Here is a 24,244-nt window from a genome sequence, read left to right as displayed (position 1 = left end):
ATGTAAAGCACACTAACAAAGTGAATGATCAGCAACATTTTGGAGCATAATATCAATGATTGTCTCTGAGCACTGACCACAATTCGTGCACAGTAGCGTTAATATGAAATGAATGCTTGTCTCTCAGCGTTCACACGATCGGAAAATAATTTTAAATGGTGTCTCTCAGCATTCACGTAGTTAATATTCTAAGCAGGAATAGGCTTTGTGTCAAATATGATGGTTTCTCTGCCTTACCGCAAAAAGAAATAATATGCTAAGAGCGAATGATCCTCTCAGCATTGACACAGTTAGGAACAATAGGATATGTGACTTATGTCATTGTTTTTCAGCATTGACACAAAAAGAAAACATATCTTTCCATGGACAAAAACAGTAGAGTGAATGATTGTCGCTCATCATTCATCTTGTTGAATATATTATCAGCACATGGTTTTGTGTCAGATACAGTATGAGTGTTTCTCAGAGCATGAGTGAGTGATTGTCTCCCAGCATTCACACAGATAAACTTCTAAAGCACCAAAGTATTTGTGTGGAATATGATGGTTTCTCAGCATAGAAACAAAACGTGTTTTTTTAAATGAACAATAGCATGCGAGTGTATAATTGCCCCTCAGCATTCACGTTCAATGACTGTGATTAGCTCTGATTTGTGTTGTCAGGCGCATGCTCAGACGCTGACTCTGTGTCCAGATGCTGTGTTTCTCTCTCCGTGGCGCACCGGCAGGCGCAGTGGGCGATAAAAGCGCAGACATGCGAAGACGGAGCGCACTTCGCCTGCTGAGGAGCGCTGGGCGGAGGTGGGCGGAGCCGCCTTGACACCTGCGTTTTCCTCGCCTCCGTGCGTAAAAGTCTGACGAAAACATCGCTGTGCTCTTTTACTTCCTGATGGGTTGAAGACACGCACCCAAAAGTCCCACCCCCTACACCCTCCGAGAACCGGGTGGTTCGGCTCCAAACTTGGCGGTATGATCGATTCCAACGTGAGCCTGAGCTGCGCACACTGTCCCGAGGGAGGATCCACCACCACGGCCAAGTACGAGGAGGTATCCGGCTCTCTGCCGCCGCCTCCATCCCTCAGCCCCACCGGGCACCTGGTGGTGGCCGTGTGCCTGGGCTTCATCGGCAGTCTGGGCTTCCTCTGCAACTTTGTGGTGTTGGCCATGTTCCTCCGGTACCGGGCTCTGCGCACGCCTATGAACCTCCTCCTGGTGAGCATCTCAGCCAGCGACTTTATGGTGTGCGTACTGGGGACCCCCTTCAGCTTTGCAGCCAGCATCCAGGGACGCTGGCTGATTGGACGGGCGGGCTGCGTCTGGTACGGTTTCATTAACGCCTGTTTGGGTGAGTCCTGATCACTTTTATCACCTTTTTATCGACATTGTCCAACATTGAAACTGCTCTCACGTATTAATGATAATAATCAGAACATTTAATTGTGTACCTGAACAAGCAAAACTATGGAAATATAGTATGCAAGTATGTCTGTTTAGACTGATACTTTTTTTCTGGGAGATAAATGCACATAAAAAATGTAAAGTTGCAGAAGTTGCCTCTCCTAAATGCAAAGCAGCCCTCATTACGGTATTATTGGTTAGGGTGCGTTCAAGTTTGGCTCTGTTAAAATGCACTCTGGTGCGTTTGTTCTGCCAGTCCGCTTCGTTTGGCCAAGTGTGAACGTGATGATGTCCACCAAACAAGATGACTTGAGAAATGGGACACGGACCAGTGTTAAAGAGACAGCATGAAATGACAATATGTAAGAGAAAATGTGTGAGAAGTGCTGTCTCTAAGATGGTATAAATATAGCAGAATATAAAAATAAGCACCGTATTCAATGCAGCAGACAGCATTTTGCTTTGGAATATTTGTATTTGGATTGTATTTGTAATATGTCGCCAAAACTGCCCATTCAGGTCCTTACTTCATGAAAGATGTCCTTTACTGTGAAGGCAAAATGGCATTGCAAGCACCTGTATGCATCCTTCTTCATTGACAGTTTACTGGATGGAAAATGACTTCATTATGGCAGATTTAATTGGACTCTTAGCCCTTGGGAATATTTTGGGAAGTCTCTTTGAATGACAAATTGGGTCCAGTGATAATAATGATCATGTGATTGCTCATGCACACCAAAGTAAGGGGCTAATGGAGCACAGCAGAGTGTAGCAGTGATGATGATGATGATCGAGGGCGATCCCCACTGCGCTGTCCTCCATTTGCTGGCAGCGCGATGCTGATGAAGGTCTAAAAAGTGACAACCCTTTTCCTCGGCTTCTTAAATCTTGCACCTTTCTTCCTCCACTTGTCCACTATCCCCTACTAGAAAAGATGACATCCGATTTTCCGGGCCAATTTGTGATACATTTCATCTGATGTTGTGTGATGTTCTGTGGTGGCGCCAAACCACAGAAATAGTCCTTGAATAATCCATCCATCCATGTTCTATGCCGCTTATGGTCACTAGGGTCGTGGCTATGCTGGAGCCTATCCCAGCTGACTTCGGGCGAGAGGCGGGGTGCACCCTGGACTGGTCGCCGGTCAATCGCAGGGCACATGTAGACAACCATTCACACTCACATTCATACCTATGGACAATTTAGAGTCGCCAATGAACCTAACATGCATGTTTTTTGGAATGTGGGAGGAAACCGGAGTACCCGGAGAAAATCCACGCACGCACGGGGAGATCGGGAAGATCTGGGTTCGAGTCTTCGCTTGGGCATCTCTGTGTGGAGTTTGCATGTTGTCCTCGTGCGTGCGTGGGTTTTCTTCGGGTACTCCGGTTTCCTCCCACCTTCAAAAACATGCATGTTAGGTTAACTGGCGACTCTAAATTGTCCATCGGTATGAATGTGGGAGTGAATGGTTGTTTGTCTATATGTGCCCTATCCAGGGTGTACCCCGCCTCTCGGCCAAAGTCAGCTGGGATAGGCACCAGCATACCTCCACCCTAATGAGGATAAGCAGCATAGGAAATGGATGGATGGATGGTTAATGATGAATTCAGCATAAATAATATCAGACACTGTAGTTCTCAGCTTTACCTTGTAAACACCTTATGCTTGCTCAAAAATACATGAATTATTAAATCACGCTGTTTCATGGTTGAATCGGGCCTATTATTAGTCAAACATATGCATATTTAAGCAAATGTTACTTTTTTTTGCCTAAATGAAGCACTTTCAAGCATTGAAAATGACTAAATGAACTAAAATAGATATACAGTATAAGGCATTCCAAGACTTCATTCAAAGATGATGAAATGTAGTATACTGTACTGGTCACCAGGTGGCGGTAGTGTTACTGAAATGTTCGGTGAGACACACAATCAAGTCGGTGAGACTTGATTCCCTAAACAACAGGCTTTTATTGCAGGTTTGAATGATCTCACAACGGGCACAATAACCCCTGCTAAAGACACGGGCTACTTTTGCAGCCATTACCCACACAAAGCTGAAGCTCAACTCTGAACACTCCATTTCATTTCCTGTCCGCCTGTCTTTCAGGTCCCCGAGGGAACGCATTTATAGTAACACACACAGGCACGGGTCTTATTTATTTTTTACTCTTATTTTGTCTACTATTTTGGGTGTTACGAGTGTAAAGGTGACTATGGGGTGTTATTTAATTTCTAGAGGGCTATCATGTTAAAAAACGTATTATAAGGTCGTGACCAGGTTTTCTATGCTTTAACTACGAAAATATTCAATTTCTAAATAAGGAATCCTACTTCACGGAAATTCACTTATCAGTCTGGAACCAATGAAGCGTGACAAACAAGGGGTTATTTTGCTGTGTCTTAAAGTGGCTCATATGAGTACTATGTTTGACTTCCTTGCTCAGTCCCTTCCATTATTTCACACCACATATTGATATTGATTTGAAAAGGTGCAAAAGATGCCGCTTCTTGTGGAACTGGTCATGTTCCTTCCCCTTTTTTTCTTTCCCCTTTTCTTATTGACTGATTGTCGGCAGTATTGATTAGAAAGGAAAGCAGCTGGGGGAAAAGTGGAAGCAGAAGAAGATTGTTTGATCGCTCAGCAGGGCGGGGGGTTGTAGCATTGACGTCAACTGGACGGGCTGTTGTTACTGTGTAGGGTGGGGAGCTCAAACTCCGCTGTCATTCTGACTTCCTGCAAGGGGGAATCTTTCCCACTACTGAGTTTGACCTTCAAGAGCCAACATGGCCCGTTTGGTAGCAGGCAAATGAGACACCATGCACTGCAATTAGTGAAGGCTAGCAATCAAGCCTCAATATGTCATTTTCACCCAAAAAGTCATCCGGTTCTTGCCTCTTCCTCATTGCTGTAATTGCTCACTCAAGCAGTCGGCCATCACACCGCCTACAGGGGGCCAGAAACATCTTAAAATACACAAAATTCCTTTGTCCCTCGCATGTTTCCTTGCATAATTCACGATCAACAGTTCGCATGGCCTAAATGGGATGTACAAATGTTCTCACGCCAAAAGACTTGGCTAAAGAAACCTTTTTAAGCAACAGATAACACTATAACTCATAAGATTATTTTAGCCAATAAAAAAACAGAAAAAAATTGCGGTCTAGAGGTACATGCAAACAGATCTCCACTCAAACAATGTGGTCATTGTCTTTATGCTGTTTTGTCGTCATTTGCCATTCAATGGAGGCATCATGTCTGAATGGAACAGTTATAAAAATAATACAAGTTTAGGCAAAGCTACTCAAGCTAAGCCCAAGCTACTCAACATCAGCTGGCGAGCTCATGAGCTGCTTGTCGGAGGCCCCTGTGATAGCGTCACTAAGCCGGACTCGCTGTGTGTTTATGTTAAATCTATTAGACGCACATCTAGTGTTTTGGGGAGGAGACATAATTATTATAACGACAACAAGAGGGCAAAGTTTTAAATGCCACATTAAAAAAGTATCACTACTGCTGTTGCGTTAGCACGTGCTCCATATCCAAACCATCATCTCATCAGTGTGTCTGATATCCGCGAATAATTCCCAAAAAAATAACAATTTAATCAAAATAATAATAATAGTAATAGTCATAATTATTATTACATTTTACATTTATTTTATTGTTTTGTTCTTGTTAATGTAATGATTATTTATAGAAAATAAGAAGGAAACAAGCCAAAAAGTGTTCTCCTCCATAATACAATCTGAAATAATATATAATATTAATTTTAAAAAGACCAAAATATATCATTTTAACATGACGTTTTTTTTAAAACATACATTTATAGAAACAATATTGAAAATAAACTATCTTTAAAATTGTAACTACATTTTTTTTCCAAAGCACACAAATATATAAATTGATTTTAGAATTTTAACTTAAGAGCTTTTCCCCCAACGAGACGTGTTCATGTTGGCGCGATAAGGGGAGCTAAAGGCAGCACTTAATGCTATCATGCACTTGCTGGAATTGAAAAAAGGAACCGTCTTGAGAGTCTAAATTACCGCAAGCAGGGCTCTTGTTTGCGTCATGTCCAAAATCAGAATCAAGTGACCCGGTAATTGAGCAGCACCAACAAAGCTGTTGTCAGCGTTGTGGCATGTGATGCAGATAAGGAGTTCTGGAAGAGAATCAGCAACAGAAAGGACATAAAAAGCAACAGGCACTCAGCGATGATGAGGCCATCTGCCGACTCAGCAGTGGGATGCAGCGGGGCCGCTTCATTTCACCACCAGGAAGAATCGGGCTCGAGGTGGAGGAGCCCATTAAAATGGACGATCAGAAGGGCGCCACGTTTGAATTCATGCCAACATCGAGGACACAAGCGCTCCCTTAAGCCCCCAGTAAGCCATTAGAGGCTGAACAGAAAAGTGGAGGTCATTAGTACAAGTTGGAGGCTATTGCTTTAAAAAGAAAACATGCTTGAACAAGCATGGCGCTACTGGACTTTTAGTGCCTTAAAGAAAGAGTTGTAGATATTTGAAGGTTGGTTTTTTGGTTACGGAAGCCGCCAAACCGGTTCAGGTGACTCAGTGCCGGCTTGATCCTCGTCTCTCAAAGGGTTCGATCAGAACGTGACTGGCCGGAGATGATGAAGATGACATTAATATAACAAAATGTTTATGATTGTGCTTGTAGAAGGCGGCTTATAATGCACAGTGTTTCCAGTATCATTTCTTTTCATCTGATGGTCACAGTATGGATCTTCTTCCAAATGAAAATGCATATTTTATGTTTGAAGTGATTTTGGAATCGGTTTAGAAGTCCAGCTTGTGTCCATACTCCTTATCAGATCTTCACTGGGTTGCTTGGCCTGGATCGGGCGATTCCAGCCTTTGACGCTTCCAAAAAGACACCGTCGGCTCCACTCAATCACAATCACGCAGCCACTTTTTGGGGGGGGAAAATCTTAAAATACACAAAATGATTTTTGGCAAAACAACAGGTGGCGCTTTAACTCCTAACTGTAAGGTTATTTGAGCAACTCTGAAGCCGGAAGAAGCCTGAACATCAATGGCAGAGACTGATAGTGGAGTTGCTGCGGATTATAATGCTTTCGTTCAATGCTAGTTCAACAAAAACAAACAGGTGGGGCCAAATGACATCCTCCCAAAGCGATTCAGAGCTTTTCCTCCTGTCGCACAGAAAGAGATGTTCTGGAACCTTCAGCCGCACTTTATTCGGTGACTGTGTGTGGGGCCGCATCAAGCATTCCACAAAAAAAAGAGTTTCAAGTACAGTCATCAATCCTTTATCATGGTTATTTGCTTCCAGACCCGACAGTGATAGGTGAATATCCGTGGTATAGGGTTCCTTATTTAGTAACGGAATATTTTCACCTGTTTACGACATTCTAAATACGGGTTTTAACATTATTCGAGCCTCCTAGACATGAAATAACACCCCCATAGTCACCTTTACACTCCTATTACCCATTATAGTAGACATAAAAGAGAGAAAATCAGCCATTTTAGACATAAATAAGACATAATATAGACTCACACACTGGGAGAGTCACATTATCACTGAGCACTTCCAGGAGTGGCTATTGTCTCATCAATCCAACATTACTCACACCTCTGGACCAGTGTAGAATACTACATATCAAGAACTTGGATTTGAATTAGAGATGTCCGATAATATCGGCACACGTGATTTTTTTTTCGCATTTTCGTGACATTAAAGGGATTTATTATTGCCCGATGTGTGTTAACTTTACGTGTTCCATATTGTGCTGTCATTTTTGTAACTGCCTCTTCCTTTAAGCAAGCTGAATTACCTCTGACCATCTCCGGTGGAACTCAATATTGCCACAGTGTATCGACTATAAACGTAGAACGCCCATGATGAGCGAATGTAAAGTTCTGACCCTGTGCAGGGAAACACGCACCAAAATATGACACTTTGCAGCTGTTTTACGTAACGCTGAGTCTGTCGTTCCAAACACCACACACAACATCAGCCAGCCCTCTTCTAACGTCCTGCAATCAAAAAGTGGCTCCCAGGTGATCCACTGAAGCTAATTCATGTTGATTGTGCCTGATTTTGTCACTTCAGAACAACAATTTAGCCCCACAGGTAAACAATTGGCAGTGAAAGAAACAATCAGCGGGTGATTGTGGCTTGTTGTAGGTGTCCTAATACTTTATTTTCATGTATTGTACGATGTCTCCTCTCTCCTCAGGCATCGTGTCGCTCATATCCCTGGCCGTCCTGTCCTATGAGCGCTACTGCACCATGATGGTGCCCAACATGGCCGACGGCAGAGACTTCCGCCCGGCGGTGGTCGGTATCTGCTTCTCATGGTTGTACTCTGCGGCGTGGACCGTGCCCCCACTGCTGGGCTGGAGCCGCTACGGCCCCGAGGGTCCCGGCACCACGTGCTCGGTGGACTGGCACACGCAGACGGCCAACAACGTCTCCTACGTGGTGTGCCTGTTTCTTTTCTGCTTGGTGCTGCCGTTCGGGGTCATCGTGTTCTCGTATGGCAAGCTGCTGTACGCCATCAGACAGGTGAGGGTTCTAAGTGCTTTGACGGAAATGACCTTGGCTATGAGAATGGAAAACCTTGGTAGTAAGCATGTGGATATGCATCTTTACTTTTCAATAGGATGTGCAGGAATATGACAAATACGGCCGTGCACAAGGCGATCCATTAAAACTCAAGGTTAGCATTATGAGCATTAGACCATTTATCCGGAAATATAGTAGTAATACAGTAGTAATCTTCGATTGGTGTTTTTAATGGCTTTGCATATTGTTAATTGCCATGAAAAAAACAACAAAAAACACCAAATCATTTTCCTTTTAGTGTTAACTAGCATTAGCTGCTAAGTAGCTAAGTTCATTTTCTTTGTCATTTTCGTTCACACTCGTTTGCTGTGACTCTTTTAGAGGTCGCGATGGGTTCGCGAGACATTCTAATCCTCGCCGGCTAATCTGATTTGACAAATAATGTTTACATTTGAGGGATGTGTCTAGGCAGCTTAGAAAGGCTTTTGCGGTCTCACCAAGAAACGTAATTACAAGTAGTTTTGTATTTTGCGCCACTTTTTAGCCACGATGATGCTAGCTAGCGCCTAATGCTCTTTACCAAGTCCTTAATGAAAATGATCATGGGGAAAACATTTGACTGATTTTTAATGTAGTTTAGCAAATAATTGACACGTGCATTATTGACTGTAAGGCTGTAGTGTACGGAAGTTAGTACTCTTTTAGTTACAATAATATAATATATGTGTCCCTTGAGTGTGTTTATGAGCACTTACGTATCGTCTCCCTCCCTTGTTCACTTCACTTTGAGTGAAATCGGGAAAGGGAAAAAAATAAAAAATCCAAACAGGCTTCACTACACATTTTAAAATAAAGCCCTGCCAACTACTAGTCAGTCAGTGAGAGACCTGAAAGTTAAAATGTAACTGTTATGTTAGCACTTTAGCTTACATACCTATGCTAATGTTACTAATGTTTGCCTGCTGCCCCACAACTTTATATAGTTAGCGAATAGGCTAGCCACACAATAAAGGCAGTAGTGATGTATGGATCATATATGTCAGCTTTAAAGGAAAACTGCACTTTTTTTGGCCACAATCCTTATGTGAGACATGAACACATGTCTTTCTCTTTTCTGTGCATTCTATAGATATGAAAACAGCTAAAAAGACGCGGCTAAGAATGCACGGAATGGGAAACATATTCCGCCTATAAAGCCTTCTGAAAAAAACCCTCCAAAAAGCGCCAACAACGCTCCATTTGCATAGAATGTGATGTGCGTATTAACCAAGCTACAGTGACATTGTTATTGTTATTAACATTGTTTGGCCGATGGAACTACATTACCGGAGCATTGACACCTTGCCACACCACAACAGCTAGCTGCAGGCCGGCTAGCGACTAGCTTCACTACACACTCAGTGAATATACCTGTTACTACATAGTCACAGCATGTATATAAAACCATGGAACGTTTTTGGAGGTGTTTTAATCGCGGTCCTTGTAGGTGGCATAGGTGTGTCCCGTTACGTGCGGTAATGCAGCTCCACACAGACCTTTACGTTGGACTTGGAATTTACGATGGTGTGGAATTTCCACACCATCTGCTGGCTCATGTGTCTTTACTGCGGGTTTCTCCCATGACCGCAACACTCCGCTTTATTCATTTGTTTATTTTTTAAATAAAGCTGCATTTGGAGAATTTGAAAAAAAACCCAAACTCATTCCTGGTCACCATGACAACAAATAAATGTGATATCAAACATCCTTCCAGCTATTATTCCCTTTTTTTCCAGATTGTATAATTGAAATCGCCACAGGCTATCATCGATGTGTTCATGTGACCAAAGGTTGCTTGGGGTTGCAGATTAAAGCAAAGAGGCTATAATGGATGACAACATCAGCGGAGGAGATTTCCTCCTCATCAAGTTCATTTGGGCAAAGACACAATTTCCTCCAAGTATTTCTTAAAAAATGTTTTAATGCATTTAAGATGGACAGTTCACAAGTGGAGGCGTGCATAAGTGAAGATGTGATAGAAAACCACAGGCAGATGTAGCGAGGGAAACAATAATGCCATAGAGGCCATTTTGTTAGCCTTGTTCACTTTTTTAGTTTTACCTGCCTCTTGGAAATGTGTGTATTTATATATTTGTGTGTGTGTATTTATTTTTTTAATTCTATTGATAAAATATTGTTGTCACGATCACAAAGTTGGAGTGAATCCTGAATAAGCTAGCGCAGCCAAGCTAATATCTAAGATAGTCATGGTGAACCAGCCTATGATCAAATGTGTTAGCATCACATTAGCTTGACAGTGGCATAAAAGGTTAAGAAATACACATGACAACGGCAGCATGACTAGCAGTGATGCTGTCTAGCTTGCTATTTACAGCGTACTTTTACATTTTTATGCATTATAGACACTTCTACAACAACATTAGCAGTGTTTAATGTTCCTGCTTTGTGTGTGCTTTAGCATTAGCCTAGTTTTGTATGTGTACCTTTGGGGGAAAAGGTAATCTCAAGTTTACATAACATGTCATTTTCTGCAAAAAGACCTCTTTGTGTGTGTGTGTGTGTGTGTGTGTATGTTGTATTATGTAATTCATATATTTTTTTTGTATTCACCAGTATTTGGATAATAACGGTATTGCAAGCGGCTTCTACTACTACTACTACTACTACTACTACTAATAATAATAATACTTTGGTGGTTGTGAAGTGGTAAAAATGTACATCCAAATAAATAAAACATTTATTAAGATAAAAAAAAACAAAAACATAAATTACACTGCATTCAACATTTTTAATTGGACATTTTATTTTAAAGATAGGAATGAATTAATCTTAGTTTTTAAAATGTGTTATTTCTATAATATTATATAATTATTATTTATATAATATTATATTTATATATTATAATACATAATATATTTATAATAATAATTTTAATATATTAATATATTCTACCCTGGCTGGCGACCAGTCCAGGGTGTACGCCGCCTCTCGCCCGAAGGCAGCTGGGATAGGCTCCAGCATAGCCGCGACCATAATGAGGATAAGCGGCACAGAAAAATGATGGATGGATATAATATTTTGTAAAAAAAAAAAAAAAAAAGAAGAAATGAACATAATTGTAAACAAATGCTATAGATTACACCGCATTTATTACATTTTTTTTCATATTTTTCACATTTTAAGCAATAATTGTTTTAATTCTACAGCGTTTTATAATGTATTATTTATATAACAATACATAATATCAATAATTTAAAGAATATGTATACAATTTTTGGGCATTTTAATTTTTAAAAAAGTTTTTAAATTTTTTTTACTTTAAGATTTTGTCTATTCAATTTCATGTCGTTTGTGCATGAGCTAAAACAAAGTTCCTAGCTGAACAATTCCTTGAAAGGTCAACTTCTGTATAATTCTGATCCTCCTCCTTCCCTCGAGCACGTTTGACAGCCCAGACAAAAGACTTCCTCACCTGTTTCGAGCTTTCGCTTTGTTTGCCGCACCTGCTGTGTGCTTTTTGTTGACCCTCTTTCTTTATATTAACTTTGAAGACGTGACAAAACCTCAGCTAAATGACTTGATTGCAAAGTACGGCGTATTTAATATCCAGAATAAAAGTTTGTGTTGGTGAATAAACAGTTGACAGGTGTGGATGAGGGGGTGATTAGGTCCATTAAGCTGTCACTTCGCACGCTACCTGCGTACTTTTTAATCACTGAAAGCTGTTGATTTACCCAGCCTGTTACTGCCGTCGCCACGACGACCGAGCCACATAGACAGGTCCGTGCGTCACTTTAAGACAATAGACTTATTCTGATGTTAATGCTGTGATTCAGTCAATTCAGTCCATTTTTGACATTTTTCTCTCCATCAGAGCGAACCCTGGAATATTCTGCTGAAGACCACCAGCTGGTGCAGCACCTGTCGCTTTTTGTGTGCTTAACGTCGATTATTCTCTGAGTCAATTAGCTGCAGTCAAGGGATGCATGCATACATCCAGGCTCCATAAATCAACACAATCTCAGCCTCAGACTTCCCAATTGGAATATTTATGATGGCAGGCTTGATTGTTCTCACTGCAGCTTCTTCTTCTTCTGTCTGTCCATCTGATGGTCCCTCGGCCCTGACTTGGACTGATGGTCGTGATCGTTTCGTGGGATATATTGGTAACCTGCCCCGATTTAAGTGAGCCTCTTCCACGGAATGCTCGTAAACAAATTAAGCAGAGTTGCAACTGAATCCAGATGGAAAACAGCGAGGCTCATTGCTGAGGGCCATGCAAGGTACCGCTAGCTTAGTCGTTCTGGCTACCATCTCCACTAATGGACCACATACTACATAATGCATATAGTCCAACTCCAAGCTGAATAAACATGATTTCATTTGAGGGTGCCCTATAATGCAAAAGTGCCTTATTAATGATGTTCCAACATGTGTCCCTAGAGCACCAACGCGGTGCCCATGGGCACCAAGGACCCCCCCCACGACCACATGAGGCGCCCGCAAGCCTGCTTTTCATTCAGGTTTCCAGTTAATAGTGCGAGCTGTGGATACCAGCATTTTGCCAACGTTCTGGTAAAACAAGCACATTCGGTTTGTTTGGGTTGAAATATGCTCGGGAAATAAATGTTACAAACATGTGTAGCTCTTGGCCATGTTCATTTTGTAAAAGCAGCTCTCACACGGCCCTAGGGTGTGTTTATGAGCGCCAAATGTGAGAAAAAAAACGATAAACTCCTTCGTTTGTTTGCTCAAACGGGTTTTCAAAAAAAAAAGCAGGCTTCACTACACATCTTAAATCTAATCTAAGTCACATCTTAAACAAAGCCTGGAGCACGCCCAGCTATCCGTCATTCCGCTCCAGACGTTTGATCATGTCGCTCAGCTAACAGGCTAAGCTAGCATGATGTCGTTAAAATGTGAGTGTAATGTTAGCACTGTAGCTCACTTAGCTATAATAGTATCCTCTGTGTCCTCTTGTCCCACTCCCTAATTTTACATTTTTGTCCTGTGATATATGGCATCTATTTCGTCGGACAAGTGCAGAGTTACAGTGTACATTAATCCCTCATTTATCACGATTAATTGGTGATAAGTGAATTTCCGCGGAGTAGGATTCCTAATTTATACAGGAAAGATTTTTGTAGTTTGAGCATAGGAAACCTGTTTACCACTTTCCAAATATGTTCATTAAATCAGTTTTAGAGCCCTCTAGACATGCAATAACACCCCTATAGTCACCTTTATACTCGTGTTACCCAACACAGTAGCCGTAATAACAAATAATAAGCCATTTAAGACATAAAGAAGTGCTTGTGTGTGTTGCTATACATGTGTTCCTTAGGGGAGGAGAGTGAGTGGTGGACAGGAGGCGTGGGTTACGAGCGCAACAGTAGTCTGTGTTTTTATTCGGGATTATTGTGCCTGTTGTTCATTCAAACATGCAAAAACAGCCTGCGATCAAGTCTCGTGCTTGTGTGTCTCACCGAACATTACTGACACCTAGTGACCAGAGTAGAATACTACATATCATTCACAGCATCTTTGAATGCGTCTCCTGAATGCCTTATATGTGTATTAATTGAATGTAGTTCATTTAGCCATTTTTGTGCTTTGTTTAGGCCAAAAGTATGTGAGGTTTGCGTAAATATGGATACTTTTTGACTAATTATAAGCACCGTTCAATCACGAAACAGCATGATTTATTAATTATTGTCAAATTTATAAGGCAAAGTGGCGAGGGACGGCTTAGACAGGTGTGGCCAAACACAGCTCATCAGCTTTAAAGCTATAGACACACAAAACGCAACAGGTTCCCAGTACTACAGGCTTACTAAAGTCGCTGGTGGTCTTGATCACCAGCAGCAGATTTTGCACTTGCAATACTGATGCGGGACATCTGACACATGTTGATGATGCTGTTTTCTTTTAGGTGCGCAGCGGCAGTTCGGTGGTTACGCGGAGACGAGAGCAGCGGGTGCTGTTGATGGTGGTCACGATGGTGGTCTGCTATCTGGTCTGCTGGTTGCCGTACGGCGTGGTGGCACTGCTGGCCACCTTCGGCCAAAAGGATCTCCTCACTCCGGAGGCGAGCATCATGCCGTCCCTGCTGGCCAAGTCGTCTACGGTGGTCAACCCCTTCATCTACATCTTCATGAACAAACAGGTGGGCTTGATGGCGACCTGTTGCTGCTCCATGGGCTAAGGAACACACAGTACAATACGGACGCTGTAAAACCATTAGCGGTTAACTTATTTTTACACTTGTATGACAGTTAAGAAAGGTTTAATGGTGGCGACAGTCTGACCCAGAACAGGTTATTTCTACCGTAAACACTTCTTTTAATGCTTCTCCTCAATTAACAGCCGCCGAGTCTGTGATTGTCGCAAGGTGCGGTGTCTAGCTAAAGCAAATAACCCCAGTGTCTCTTATTAGTGCTACGTCAAAAAACATCGGCATCAACAGCTGTGGCTGCAGGCAACCCCCTGATGTGGTTTCAAGTTGACACCAGCTGAGTTGTCAGCAGATTTATCTACCTCTGCATACGCCTTAAAATGCCGCTACTCCACCGTGCGTGTGACACTTATTAACTTATTAACGCCGGCTCAGCGCCTTGCCGCTACCACAGCATTGGTTCTGTTGCCGCTGTGCTGTTAACGAGTCGCTAGCTGATGTTAGTTTGATTTCTGTGGCACCAACTCACAACACAGGTTATGTTGAGGCCGTTAAAATGCATTTGAACGTAACACAAGCAAGCAAATTTGGCAAGGAAAAGCCTCCCGAACAGCCGTTAGTTTTTGTTATCAGATGCAACTCTTCAAATATGATTTCAAAAGATGAAGATAAGCGATTGTGACCATCCTTCGTGATTCCATTGCTCGCTCAGTTTTCAAATCCATCCGATCATTTCCAGAAATCTCTGGAATGTTTTGCCCTTCATGGCTCGTTCAGACGACATTGGACATGGGAAGAACGTTCATGGCAGTTGTTGCACGTTGGGAACATTTACTGTGTGAGGAATCCCAGCCTCGCGCGTCCACGCAGAGACAGAGGCCGCTTTCTGAGCGCTTGCTATTTTCAGCTAGCACAGCCACTAAAAAGCTGCGCTACACCGGGAATAAACCTGGCTGATACACATTTTAAACGTTCTCATCAGCATTTTTTGGCAGCTCCAGGTGAGTGTCACCTGTCACCTGACCCCTAAGAAAAAATTGGTTCCAATTAGTGCTCCCGTCTTGTTCCTTCAAAGACTCACCAGGGCTCATAATTGACGTGAGAGCGACGCTAAGGGCACTTTAATGCACACAGTGCAGGCTGATATGGAGACATCTGCTGCTTCCTTATTTTAATGACAGTCCCCCCTTAGCACCACCCACATTCACAGAGCCTTTAACGCTCAATTAACACTCAAGCCTTAATTACCATCTACTGGGAGTGTCATTCTATTTTGGTGAATTCCAAAAAATTCCGACATTTTTTTTTTTTTTGGCATCACTCCGCCGGCAGCCGTGATTTTTCCTGCCGTGAGTGGGGCGAATCATGGAGGCTTTCACTTTTGTCTGACGGGGTGGAATTAATGAGCGTTTCTATTTATTGCTCAGTTTTGTTTTACTGCTGTTTGTCTCCGTTGTGCCACATTGGCTTCATTGTCTGTCTGCTAGCATCTTTCATTTTTCCTCAGGACACAGCAAAGACATTTATATTGTATTTATACTGCATTTACCAGGAATACACCAGTATTTGACTGCAGTCTCCTATACTGTAGTTGCCGCGGGCTGTAATTAGTCAAAAAAAACATTAGCTGTGGCTGTATACTTTATTATCTCCGCAAGATAACAGTAGCTGCATTTAAAAAGTATCATGTGTGGTCAGCTTCCAGCAGCTTCATCTACCTCTGTATGTGCTTTAAAAGGCTGCTACCCCACCATTCCCGGTGGTGAAACTCATGTGTCACACTATTGTTTACAATGAACGCATCAGTGCTATTCATGTTGGCTTAGCAGTTTGCGCCTTGCTGCTATTACAACAGTGGTTCTGTTGCCCTGTCCTCTTTACAGTTCATGTAAATAAAGTCCCCGGCTGGAATTACAACATTTACGTCAGAGCTTATTTTGCTAATTTTAAGTGAACAAAATTGTACAGTATAAAATCGGGAAGAGAAGTGTTACGAAGTCTGTCGTCCAGAATAGAACAGAGGCGATACAAAACACCACAGGGCAGGCAGGAAGAGAAAAGATGTAAGTGGATGAAAAGGAGAACATGAAGATTAAAGGAAAGCGATGACTTTTCTGTTCCTCTCCAAAGACAGAGTAGTGGTGACCTTTCCGTCGTGGCACATTCAAACACTTGATTATTTAATCTCTTTGTGCCTTCCTGCACCTTGCTTGACCTCATGGCTTTTTCCCCTTCCCTGTGAGACGCTGATAAAAAAGCCCCTCGCAGCGGAGACGCACTCACGACTGCGTGGCGCTTTCAGTCTTCAGTTCCTCCCAGCCCATCAATACGGCCGTCGTGTGTTGAGGCGAGTTGAAGACTTAAATTGCCGCGCAGGCCGTCGACAGATGTTCCCACCTGACCGCCATGGTGGGAACGCTGTTTCCAGTAAATTGTCACGGTGCTTCATGAGCAGAACACAAGTCACCAGGCGGGACATGTGGCTCGGTGGAAGGCGCCGGCCCATTTGTGGGCCTAAAAGGAAGGTTGGACGAGTACATTGGGTTACCAATCATTCGATCCCGGATGCTTTTTATTCACATTTGAATTACTTTTAATCTGTGCTGTGTGCCAGTCATCACGCTCAGCAACTTTTGGCGCTCTTGCATTTTCCCTTTGCAATACATCTCACATTATTAATAATATATTCATGCATTATTAGTCATTTAGCATTTCATTATAGTATTTATGTTTCATTTGGATTATAGTTATTTTACATATTATATATATACATATATATATTACATTTTTATTTATTTTTTATTTTTATTTTTTTAATTATGAATAATGTATAAATATTAATAATATAATAATAAATACTTTGGGGACTTTTGCATTTGGCAGAAACTGCTTAGTTGCACCACATTATTAAAAAAAAAAAAAATATATATATATATATATATATATATATATATATATATATTACATTTGTATTTATTTATTTATTTATTTATTTATTTATTTATTATGAATAATGTATAAATATTAATAATATAATAATAAATACTTTGGAGACTTTTGCATTTGGCAGAAACTGTTAAGTTGCACCACATTATTTAAAATATATATTCTTTTTTTTAAATTTGTATTTATTTTTCATTTTTATTATTATTATTTTTTTAATTATGAATAATGTATAAATATTAATAATATGCTAATAAATACTTTGCGGACTTTTGCATTTGGCAGAAACTGCTAAGTTGCACCACATTATTTGAAATATATATTCTTTTTTTTAAATTTGTATTTATTTTTCATTTTTATTATTATTATTTTTTTAATTATGAATAATGTATAAATATTAATAATATACTAATAAATACTTTGGGGACTTTTGCATTTGGCAGAAACTGCTAAGTTGCACCACATTATTTGAAATATATATTCTTTTTTTAAAATTTGTATTTATTTTTCATTTTTATTATTATTATTTTTTAAATTATGAATAATGTATAAATATTAATAATATACTAATAAATACTTTGGGGACTTTTGCATTTGGCAGAAACTGCTAAGTTGCACCACATTATTTAAAATGTATATTTTTAACTTGCCAAATATTGAACTATGAATGTAACAAAAAAATAATAATTTAACAATACATTCAATTGACCCTTTCTGGTGTATTTGTTACCTACAGTATCTACGTGTTAATATTTAAACTCTAATATTTTATGACATATTTGTAAGCAAGTGAATATACAGTAAGTAAATATTTTCATACAAATTGTTCATTTAAAATTTGTATTTATTATGGATGAAAATTGTACTTTCACCACAATATTTGTTGTCGTTGCTTTAAAGCAATTGTATTTATTACATGTGTGTTCTTCAGAATGCCAGTTTCCCATGCGGCACCCTGGGGAAATGTAGTAGACTTCAAGTATACGTGTGGAATGGGAGAGTATACTAAGTACACTACGTTTATCCAAGGCAGCTGTCCAACCTGCCAACATGGAGACGCTTCAAGTCAACATTTATGTTATCAATAAAATGTAGAAAAAAAGAAAATATTGTTTGTTACTACTAATTTAATGTGTGTGTGTGTGTGTGTGTGTGTGTGTGTGTGTGTGTGTGTGTGTGTGTGTGTGTGTGTGTAGTTCTACCGCTGTTTCAGGGCCTTCCTCAGTTGCTCTGCCCCCGATCGAGGTGCCACCCTCAAGACCTTTTCCAGAATAACCAAAACCCTTCGCACCGTCCAACCTGAGAAGAATCCCCACATGTCCGCTGATGCCCCCTCCTCAGCCCAGCCAACACCGGACTCCATCCACGGGTCCTTCAAGGGAGCCAATCACGCGTCCGACGTAAACTATCCCCTGCGTAAACTGACTCTGGTGGCCCACTACAGGGAATGACGGAACTGAAAAGAGGAACTCTTCGAACAGAAACTGGTCTGACTCCTGTTTGTAGTCTGTGTAAGCATGCATCAAGAGCACAAGTGTTTCCTTAAAGCGCTCCTGTGAACTTCCTGTTCACTGAAAGGATGAAATGTAATAAACTTTGGTTGGTTGGTGTAGTTTTCGTGTACAGATCATTGACATCGACTCCTGAATCTGAGTTACTTAGAGTCACTCATTAAAGTTCTACAGTTCACTTGAGTCACTTCAGTCAGTGTTGACTGACTCTCGTGAAGTGGTGAATCAAATCGTCTGAGTCTGTGGTGTTTCCATTGAGTCTGCTGACCCGAGTCAGTGAATGAATCATCAGAGTCTGCGGTGTTTCTGGTGAGTCCAATGACTTTACAAGGTAAACCAATTGGCTCAAGTTGTTTATTTCCTCAAATAAAAGCCTTTATCAACCTTTTTATATTTTCAAATGTTAGCTAACAAACAGCTAACGCTACAAGCTAAGAGATTAGCATGCAGGCTACGCTAAGGAAGGAGGCGATGTTTGTCCAATGTATTGGCAACTAAATCATCATTTAGTCTGAGGACTAATTCAGAAATAAGAAAGTGGGCCTCCTTTCCCACTCGAGTGTGAAAATGCTCTTTTATTAACGCAAGCATTATTCACAGGAGGCCAAGCAGATTAGCCTTCTAAAAGGCAGCGGCAAACACGCGGCGTGTTAAAGAGATGGAAAGGAATATTGAACCTGTGAGTGAATAATCAGCAGGAGAAGCTGCAGGCAAAAAAAAAAGGGCGTAATGTCTTTCAGGACACATCTTGGCTGATGACGACAGACAAACTTTTAATCGGAAAGTAATACTCCATCACAAATGTTATCTTGGGGGAATATCCCCAAGGGAAAGTAGAACAGTGTAATTGTCATAGTACTAATTACTTTCAAATGCAGAAATGTGTGTTTTTGCGCCGCATACAGACTTCCGGACGCCATTGTTAGGAAGCTCTCAAGTTACGTGGTCATTTTTGAACACAACAATGAGGGTTTGTCGGCCACGACAAAGACATTTTGTCATCCAAGTGCTCCTTTTGCTGTCGTGACACTTGAGACACTTTAGCTCAGGCTTGTAAAAACAAAAATGAAAGGCTGCAAGAGCCGTTTTGCTACACATGTAGATATGCTAAGAAGTTATATTTCAAGAAAAAACTGCATCACAGCTTTATGATACAGGTGGAAAAGCCTATTATTAGTACAAACTTTGATCTTTGCTCTTTTTTCCCTCATTTTTGCTGTTTTTTTTTTTTTTTTTTACATTTTCCAAATATTTCAACTTTAATTTTAAATAATCTTTGTACATTTTCTTTTTGTAATATTATTGGTAATAATATATTTATTCCCATAATATTATTAATTTTTCCCCAACCTTATTTTCCAAAAATTACATCTTTATTTTGTTTTGTTTGTTTCTCATATTACCACATTTTTTCATATTTCAGCACTACGCAAAAAAAATGACATTATTTTTCCTCATAATAACATAAGTTCATTGTCTTAAAATTACAACTTTTTTTCTTGTTAACATTTTTTGTCTTAATATTTTGACTTTTTTTTTAAATTTTCCAACCATTTAAATGTTTTTCTTGTAAAATTCCTGACTTTTATATAAAATTATGACTTTATTCCCATAATATTCTCATTATATAACTTTTTTCAACCTAATTTTACAAAAACATATCTTTAATTATTGTTTTGTGTGTTTCTCATAATATTACAAGTTGTTAAAAAAATGATTTTTTCTTTAATATTTGAAGTTTATGCTATTAAAATGACATAATTTTTCCTCACAACATGACAACGCTATCCTCGTAAAATTTTTCATAAAACTTTTTCTCGTTAGAGGACAACTTTTTTCCTCTTAATATTATGATTTTTACACTTGAAAAAAAATTACAGATATTTTTCCATGTTTGCTGTTTTTTTGTGTTCTTGTTAAATTATATTTTCCAAATGTGCCGTGGGCTGCAAATGGCCCCCGGGCCACACTTTGGACACCCATTCTTTAGCTGCAACACAATGTTAGCTGGAGAAAAAAAACAATACTTGAGCAAGCACTTTGGCAACGAAGGCAAGGAAAAACAAAGAAGAACGGAATCGACGTAACACACATTTAATTCATCATCATCGCAAAGTGGTGCGTTAATGCGTCATTTGGGCTGGAAAACGGATTGTTCTCCTCCCCAAACACATTGGAGAATGTGAGAAAAACCTAATTATGGCACTGAAAAGGCGCCAAATGCAAACGATTACATGGGCTATTTATAGAGAGCAAATGATGAAATCCCGCCACATCTAAGAGACAGGAAGTTTGGTACTATTGATTCACAGAAGCGCTAATCCTGCATTTCCTTACAGCCTTCTTCTTCCAATCTGAAAGGGAATTTTAAGAAGGATCCTTTTGATGCTGCTGACCCTTTTTGTACATGTAAGTAAAAAAGCCTACCCATGCATACATGCGGTCCCAAAAGTTTATAGACACTTCCTTATTTGTTAGTGTGGAAAAAGTGTGTCAAACGTTATGCATTGCACCCTTCTATCCCTGAACTGCTGCACTCAAAAGGGTAAAAAAACTGTCAAAAAATCTGCATATTGAAGCAAATGTCGCTTATTTTTTGCCTAAATTAAGCATTTTCAAGCATAATATTGGCTACATGAATTAAAATACATACAGTATATACGTAAGGCATTCAGAAGATGCATTCAAAGACACTGTGTATGATATGTAGTATTCTGCACTGGTCACTAGGTGTCAGTAATGCTACTGTAATGTTCGGTGACACATACAGTACAAACACCAGATTCGATCGCATAAACAACAGGCTTTTATTGCAGGAATTATTTTACAACAGGCACAGCAATCCCTAATGAAATCCCTAATAAAAACACACGCTACTGTTGCCGCAATAACCCACGCCAAGCTAAAACTGAACTCTGACATCACTTCTTGTCCATCCGCCACTCTGCTCCCCGAGGGACCACATTTACAGCACCACACACGAGCAAGAGTCTTATTTATGACTTAAATGGCTTATTTACTCTTAATATGTCTACTGTATAAGGTTGGCTACTGTATAGGGGTGTTATTTCATGTCTGAAGGGCTCTAATGATGATAAAAATCAAATTTAGAAGGTTGTAAACAGGTTTTCTCAGATCTATCTGCGGAAATATTCCATTTCTAAATAAGGAATCCTACGGGTCGGGTCTGGAACCAAATAACCGTGATAAACGAGGGATTACTGTACATGTATGCTAGCGTGCGTCTGAAGTGTTTTGACCACAACCCACTTGCAAAAATGAGTACACACTGTATAAACATCACTTTTGACTTAAAATTCGCTGTTTTTCTACTGGACGTTTGAACGTAGACTCGTTCGACGCCCCGTTTTCACCACTTTCCTCCCTCCATGTGTTTCATCATCCTCATGCTGCAATGTCATCAAATCATCATCATGTCCTGCACACGTATATTTTTCTTGTCAGCCTATGCGATCTCCGTGACAGGAGGAGGCTTTCCACATGGCAATTGCAGCCACAATTACAAGCGCGGAGACAAAAACCAGGTCTTATTCTCGTTTCCAGATCGGTCGGCCTTTTAAGCGCGCTGTCATGGATGCTGATGCTTCAGCAATAAACGATTACAGAGGCACAAAGAGCCACGAAGGGATTGATAAATGGCGTTAAAAAGGAGCTTCCTGGGTACGCTGACAGTTTTAAATTCTCCTTGGTACATAATTCAACTCTGGCCTTGCTGTCATCATTGAAGGCATCTTTTTAACACACACACACACACACACACACCTGAGGCATGGCTTCAATGTCAAAAAGACACTGCAGCATTTTCACATAGAGCGCACACACTGCAACTCAGTGTATGTTATGTTCATCCACATTATTAGGATGGACTCAGTCACGCTCCACTTTTGGGGTCATTCCTGATTTAATTTCCCAAGTGTTATCATTACATTTGGTACAGAGAAGCGCTAAATGGAGCAAAAGTTCGGCCACTAAAACAAACACACACGCCGTACAGTAGATGGAGCCTTGTTGGGATTTAAAACAAGATTAATATTTAATCAGACGCACTGGACGTGAGGGACGCGACGTGGTGTGGCGTGATGGATGAGCGCTCGCGGCCAAGGATGGCGAGATAAACGCCGCTCATCGCCAAGACGACACAGCAGCGAGGGAAGGGCGAGGGTGAGCTCATCTGTCACACCGAGGTTGCCATGTTACCCATCTCCATGGCGACCGCTTCCTCCGCCTCGCCTGGGTGAGCCCGGAGCTGACACCCGGGCAGCGTGGCCCACATACGCTTGTTCATTAGCAGACATTCTCATGCTAATTTGCTGTGAAACAAGTCTGTGTTTTGCCCGTCTCTGAGCGACGCTGCTTCGCTGTGATAAGACCCCCGCCTCGTCCCATTTCTCCTTTTGGCCTTGATAAAACCCTTTCACTTGTGAATAAATGTTCACAATAAACAAATTAGTATGCATCACAAGTGTAGGAAGTGTAGTTAAAGCGACACTGACAACAACAATGATCAGAAAGTCCCAGCAGTTTAGTCTCGTCATCTTGTGCGTTCAGCTTTGTGGGAAGAGTTTGGCCTTTTTTTGGTCCCCAGTGCAAAAAGCAAGGACTAGAATGGCATGCTTGGATGAGACTGTTGTGGAAGAACAAGTCCAGGTCCAACGTCAGTGCTCGCCAGAGGTGTGGACTCACTCAAGTCACAATTTTGATGACTTCGGACTCAACTTGACAGACTTGTGACTGGGCCTGTCACGATAATCGATGACATTTAATTAATTAATGAATCTACTTGAATTGTTTGACTTCTTTTCTTTTTTTATTGTTTAAAATACCATTTTCACCTATTTCACCAGAGCCACACATGAGGGCAATCATAATCGGGCCTTCATCAGTCATGCTGGGAGACTCACCTGTTGCCAGATTGTTACCTTGTCTTCACTCAGTTTATGCTCAACCATTCCTTTGTGTTGTGCTTCTGTGTGTGTAGCTAGCAAGCTAGCTTTCTGGATACTCGCTCTACTAGCATTCTGTGTGAGTACTTTATTCTGCTTGGCTTACTCCAGCAGCTCCTTTTCTTGTTCTTGCATTCTTGGTTGGTTGTTTTGCATTTTGACTTTGCCAGCGTTTTTGCTTGATTCTTTTCCTGCTTGGCGTTTTCCAGCGGCGCCTTTTGTTCTCTAGTTTAGTGTGGCTTGGCCCGGTATTTCTGTATGTGGTCTTCCACGCCGTTGGAGTGTGCACTGTGTATTTAACCTTTCATATACACCTTGGATTTCTTGTCGGTTCTGCTTTGGGGTAAAATCACCAGCTAACGATTGTTTCTGTTTTTTCTGTTGTTGTATATTAGCATGGCTATATTGTAAATCACCCCGCTAGGGTTTAAAATAACTAAATACATAAATCTCTCTATCTCTGTAGCCTGAATTTTACTCAGAATCAGTGGTATCACACATCACTAGTAGATTGGTACATTATTAAAAATGGCATTGCATTTGGTAAACGGTGTTAAGGACTTGAGACATTCAAGCCTATGACTCGACCTGTTTTGTCTCGAGATTAAAGACTTGAGTCTTGCAAAACACTGACAAATGGGCAAAGCTCCCCAAGAAACACACCACAAAATTATCTTATGGTCGCACCGCCTG

The 24,244-nt window shown here is 40.7% G+C and overlaps 1 protein-coding gene across 1 annotated transcript; it reads left to right on the top strand.

The window, feature by feature from the left end:
• The first annotated feature begins 472 nt into the window (after window positions 1–472).
• tmtopsb (teleost multiple tissue opsin b) lies at window positions 473–18,765 on the top strand. Its single transcript, XM_054766368.1, has 5 exons — window positions 473–800; window positions 900–1,344; window positions 7,630–7,958; window positions 13,891–14,124; window positions 18,273–18,765. Exons 2-5 carry the CDS (start codon window positions 969–971, stop codon window positions 18,525–18,527), a joined length of 1,194 nt encoding a protein of 397 aa, XP_054622343.1. The 5' UTR covers window positions 473–800; window positions 900–968; the 3' UTR covers window positions 18,528–18,765.
• Window positions 18,766–24,244: the final 5,479 nt, after the last annotated feature.

The sequence above is a fragment of the Dunckerocampus dactyliophorus genome, chromosome 21 (genome assembly GCF_027744805.1).
Source record: "Dunckerocampus dactyliophorus isolate RoL2022-P2 chromosome 21, RoL_Ddac_1.1, whole genome shotgun sequence".
Lineage (NCBI taxonomy): Eukaryota > Metazoa > Chordata > Actinopteri > Syngnathiformes > Syngnathidae > Dunckerocampus > Dunckerocampus dactyliophorus.
The sequence above is the reverse complement of the archived record's forward strand: the minus strand, read 5'-3'. Positions and strand labels throughout refer to the sequence as shown.

Coding starts and splice junctions, on each gene's coding strand:
- tmtopsb (XM_054766368.1), top strand. CDS start 969: ATGATCGATTCCAACGTGAGCCTGAGCTGCGCACACTGTCCCGAGGGA. Junction 1,345..7,629: donor TTTCATTAACGCCTGTTTGG/GTGAGTCCTGAT, acceptor CTCTCTCCTCAG/GCATCGTGTCGCTCATATCC. Junction 14,125..18,272: donor ACATCTTCATGAACAAACAG/GTGGGCTTGATG, acceptor GTGTGTGTGTAG/TTCTACCGCTGTTTCAGGGC.